This window comes from Carcharodon carcharias, chromosome 9, assembly GCF_017639515.1.
Source record: "Carcharodon carcharias isolate sCarCar2 chromosome 9, sCarCar2.pri, whole genome shotgun sequence".
Classification (NCBI taxonomy): Eukaryota; Metazoa; Chordata; class Chondrichthyes; order Lamniformes; family Lamnidae; genus Carcharodon; species Carcharodon carcharias.
The window spans coordinates 103,332,948-103,338,308 of record NC_054475.1 but is presented as its reverse complement, the minus strand read 5'-3'; the positions used below and the strand labels follow the sequence as shown (position 1 = coordinate 103,338,308).

Below are 5,361 nucleotides of genomic sequence, written 5' to 3'. Positions count from 1 at the left end.
TTAAGATATCAAAGCATTTTCTGCCTTAAATATTTTCCATTTGTACATGTTCATTGAATCCTAAAAAGACTTCTGACTAAGGTGTGTTTAAAAAAAATCATAATTTGACTTGTTCATCATAAATCACTTGCCTTGATGCTATTTTGTAGTTTATAACTGATCCCTTGTGAGCAATAATGCTTGAGATCTATCTGTAACATAAAAACATACCAATGTATGCACTATTCACCACACATCAGACTTAATGTTACAGTTTCTAAACATACAAAAAGAGTAATTTGTTAAGAATAGAAAATGGCTGCAGAAACAGAAAAAAAGCAGAGACTGAAGACTCTTGATTGGCCTTTCCACAAGCTAAGCCAGGATGCTGAATTCCAGCCTGAGTAAAAATTAACCTTTGTTTACTTAACATCAGTTAGACTTTATAGCCAGAAAGGGACACACACACATCTAAACTTTAGTAAATGCATAAAACTTTGTGTTTTATTTGGTGTGATCCTATCTTTATCAAACAAAAAATCCACTGTCATAACCTGGGGAACTATGCTAGTAATTCAGAAATCTTCCATCTTAATGTGTGCAAAGTTTTATGATATTTGAAGCTGATTATGATCAAATTAGATCATAAAGATTAGGAATTATACTGATTAATAAGGAATATACCAATCAAAAGCAGGAATGAAAACTACCAATTAAACTATACAAATGGATTACTCATTTTAATTAGTAGATCTCGAGCCTAGCAATAAAACAATAGCAAGAAGGTGAATGGAAACAGGAAAAATGGTTTTTCCTGCTGTCTTGCTTTTTTAAAATTAAACTAGGACTTTATATTGAAAATAAAATTTCTACCATGATAAAAATATAAATTAGATACAAAAACATGCAAAGAAGCAAAGTAAATGTGAAGTTGGGAATTTGGTGAGAAAGGGAATTCAGTGCAGTGAGGGAGGGAAGAAGCAGGTAAGTGGTGAATAATTTGCTCATTTATCTTTCAAAACCCGGGTAATTTATTAGTAATTGTGAGGTTTTATTAGTATAGTTTACCAGCAGTAGTAAAATTCATTGGGAGCAGTAAGGTTTATTTATCATAAATTACAAAATAAAGATGGCAGGGCAGGTGATGTGTTGCAATTGCTGAATGTGGGAGTTCCTAAACACCAGTGTGATCCAGAGCAAACATGCCTGTAGTAAATGTCAGTGGCTTGAGGAGCTTCGGCTCAGAGTCATTGAGCTGGAGGCCGAGCAGCAGACACTCTGATGCATCAGGCAGGGGCAAGTTACCTGGACACTTTGTGGAAGCGGTCACACCCCTTGGGTTAGGATGTTATGATTTCATCAGTGGTCAAGGACATGACCGTGAGCCTGCGAGTGAAGCAGGTAAGGGGATTGAGAAGAATTGGAGGAGTCTCAGCCCTTGAAATTGTCCAATAGGTTTGAGGGCCTATGAGACAATGGTTGTTTGTAATCCTCGTGTTCTCTTTTCCCCATCAACCCTGGTGTAGTAATGGGAAGGGAGTAAATGCGCACACAAAACTAACAATCCATCATCAGGAGCAGTGAGAGTACCTGTAACTGATTTTCTTTGCATGAAAACATCAAAATAAAGCAAAACGTTAACTTTTGAACTTAACCAAAATAACTGACTTGAAAAACAATGAATTAACTATGTATATTGTAGTATTATGGCTGAAAGAGTTAATGTGTAGAACTGTGTAAATAGCACCACCCATAATGATAATGTAAAAGACACATGACCAAGAGTTGAGAGGGAGAAAGTTTCTAGCTTTAGCAGAGTAACACCTAGTCATGTATATCTGTATATATTTCTTTGTATCTAATAAATCGGTTATTGTTTAGACATACTAATATCTCAGCAATCATTCCTCAGCCAGTCCAACCAGCATACAACATGGTGGCAGCTGTGAAGAACCCCAAAACCACAATACAATACTACAATATACATAGCTTTAAAGAAGTTTGCAAGTCTGACTGGAAAAGTGATGTCAAAATTGCAGAACTTGGTAAGGCATGGTTGAAGAACTCCAAGGTTGCTCCATAGATGCAACGGAGGTAGAAAGAGTCAGAAAATCAACTGTTCAATTCATTAAGGGCTGCACCACAGTATGGTGGTTGTCCATGAAGAAAATCCTGATCCAGCAATAGAGTCAGAGAACTAAGCAAGATCGTGGAACTGGTGAGCAGCCCTTAAAAAGGGTAAAAGCTTCATTTTGACAGCACACTAGACAGGCAACACTGGGCAAATTGCATCCCTAACAGGTACAGGTTTCGATACACCCTGCAGTCCAGGTCTGAGGTTGGCGCCAAAACACAAGGAGCAAATTAATAAAATAAAGTCTCAAATACCCAAAGTTCCATGGGAGGGGAGAGAAGAGAGTATTGCAATAACTTCAAGCAAAGAGTTAAAAGGCTTTGCAGAGTCTAAGAAATAAATACCGAATAGAGATTGTGACTGCAGCGGGTCTCAGGGAAAGGCTGATCAGCACAGGAAAGCAGCAATTACAAGAAAAGTTTAAAACTCAGGGCAAAGCATCTCAAAGCTTACATTACCTATGGGAGGACTAAATCAGCCTCAAATTGGGCCCTTTGGAGAAAAAGATTTATGAGGTTCTGATCTGCTTCAGGGTTGGACAATAAGTCTGAAGATGAACAAGTCAATACATTACTCCATAGGAACAATAGGAGATGATATTGCAAGACAGCACATTAATGAGACCTCAGATAAATTAATTTACTCTTCCAGGCAAGTGGAGAGCATTCCATCACGCTCTTGACTTGTGCCTTGGAGATGGTGGACAGGCTTTGGGGAGTCAGGTGAGTTACTTGCCACAGGATTCCTAGAGTCTGACCTGCTCCTGTAGCCACAGTATTTATATGGCTAGTCCTGTTCAGTTTCTAGTTAATGGTAACCCCCCAGAATGTTGATAGTGGGGGATTCAGTGATGGAAATGACATTGAATATCAATGGGCAAATGATAGATTCTCTCTTGTTGGAGATGGACATTGCCTGGCACTTGTGTGGCATGAATGTTACTTGCCACTTGTCAGCCCAAGCCTGGATATTGTGCAGATCTTGTTGCATTTGGACATGGACTGCTTCAGTATGTAAGGAGTTGCGAATGGTGCTGAACATTGTGCAATCATCAGCGAACATCCCCACTTCTGATCTTATGATGGAAGGAAGGTCATTGATGAAACAATGAAGATGGTTGGGCCCAGGAAACTACCCTGCAGAATTCCTGCAGTGATGTCCTGGAACTGAGATGATTGACCTCCAACAATCACAGCCATTTGCTTTGTGCTATGTACGACTCCAACCAGTGGAGAGTTTCCCCTCAATTCCTATTGACTCCAGTTTTGCTAGGGTTCCTTGATGTCACACTTGATCAATGCTGCCTTGATGTCAAGGGCAGTCATTCTCACCTCGCCTCTGTGGTTCAGCTGTTTTGTCCATGTTTGAACCAAGGCTGTAATGAAGTCAGGGGCTGAGTGGCGAAACCCAAGCTGAGTGTTAATGAGCAGGTTATTGCTAAGCAAGTGCTGCCTGATAGCTAGCACTGTTGATGACCCCTTCCATCTTTTTACTGAAGATCGAGAGTAGACGGGATGGTAATTGAACGGGTTGCATTTGTCCTGCTTTTCATGTTCAGGGCATACCTGGGTAATTTTCTGGGTAGATGCCAGTAGCTGTACTGCAACAGCTTGGCTGAGGAGTCTCAAGTTCTGAAGCACAAGTCTTCAGTACTATTGCCGGAATATTGTCAGGACCCATAACATTTGCAGTATCCAGTGCCTTCAGGTGTTTCTTGAGATCACATGGAGTGAATTGAATTGGCTGAAGACTGGCATCTGTGATGCTGGGGACCTTTGGAGGAGGCCGAGATGGATCATCCACTTGGCACTTTTGGCTGAAGATTGTTGCAAATACTTCAGCTTTATCTTTTGCACTGATGTGCTGAGCTCCCCCATCACTGAGGATGGAGCTATTTGTGGAGGCTCCTCCTCCAGTTAGTTGTTTAATTGTTTACCATCATTCATGCCTGGATGTGGCAGGACTGCAGATCTTAGTAGTGATCTGTCTATCGCTTGCTGCTTATGCTGTTTGGCACACAAGCAGTCATATGTTGTAGCTTCACCAGATTGACACCTCATTTTTAGGTAAGCCTGGTGCTGCTCTTGGCATGCCTTCCTGCACTCTTCATTGAGCATGGATTGATCGTCTGGCTTGGTGGTAATGGTAGAGTGGGGGATATGCCAGGCAATGAGGTTACAGATTGTGGTTGAGTACAATTCTGTTGCTGCTGATGGCCCACAGTGCCTCATGGTTGCCCAGTTTTGAGTTATTTGATCTGCTTAAAATCTATCTCACTTATTAAGGTGGTAGTACCACACAACGGAATGTGGGTATCCTCAATGTAAAGATGGAATTTCATCTCCACAAGGACTCTGTAGTGGTCACTCCTACTGACACTGTCATGGACAATGCATCTGCAGCAGTCAGGTTGGTGAGGATGAGGTCAGCTATGTTTTTCCCTCTTGTTGGTTCCCTCACCACCTGCTGTAGACCCAGTATAGCAGCTATGTCCTTTAGGACTTGGCCAGCTCGGCCTGTAGTGGTGCTACTGATCCTCTCTTGGTGACCGACATTGAAGTCCCCCCCAGCCAGACTACATTCTGTGCCCTTGTCACCCTCAGTGCTTCCTCCAAATGGTATTCAACATCAACTGACAGCAGGTGAGGCGGGGGGTGCGGCAGCATTACTTGATAATCAGCAGGATGTTCCCATGCCCATATTTAACCTGAGGCCATGAGACTTCATGAGGCCAGGAGTTGATGATGAGGACTCCCGACTGTATACCACTGTGCTGCCACCAGTCAGAATGGTGATGGTGGTGTCTGGGGCCATCTGATTCCATGAGCATGATAATGTTGCTCTCCCAATTTTGAGAAAGCCTCCAGATATTAGTAAGGAGGACTTTGAAGGTTGACAGGGCTGTTGTCGTTTCTGTTGCCTGGGTCAATGCCAGGTGGTCCATCTGGTTCCATTCCATTTAGGCTTTGAGTGGCTTGCTAGGCCATTTCAGAGGGCACTTTAAGAGTCAACCACATTGTGGGTTGTGGGTCTGGAGCCACATGTAGGCCAGACCAGGTACACATTAGTGAACCAGATTGGGTTTTATGACCATCAACAATGGTTTCATGGTTAACTTTTAATTCCAGGTTTGATTCAAATTCCATCATCTGCTGTGGTGGGATTTGAACCTGCGCCCCCAGAGCATTATCCTGGGTCTCTGGATTATCTATTCAGTGACATTACCACCATGCCACTCCCTGACCTAT

General features: G+C 42.2%; 1 protein-coding gene across 1 annotated transcript in view; it reads left to right on the top strand.

The window, feature by feature from the left end:
• Positions 1 to 1,912: 1,912 nt before the first annotated feature.
• LOC121282452 (amine oxidase [flavin-containing]-like) overlaps positions 1,913 to 5,361 on the top strand; it is a 75,897-nt gene continuing 72,448 nt past the window's right edge. The window contains exon 1 of the mRNA XM_041196158.1: positions 1,913 to 2,024. Within this exon, the coding sequence (XP_041052092.1) occupies positions 1,913 to 2,024 (112 nt within the window). The remainder of the gene's footprint in view (positions 2,025 to 5,361) is intronic.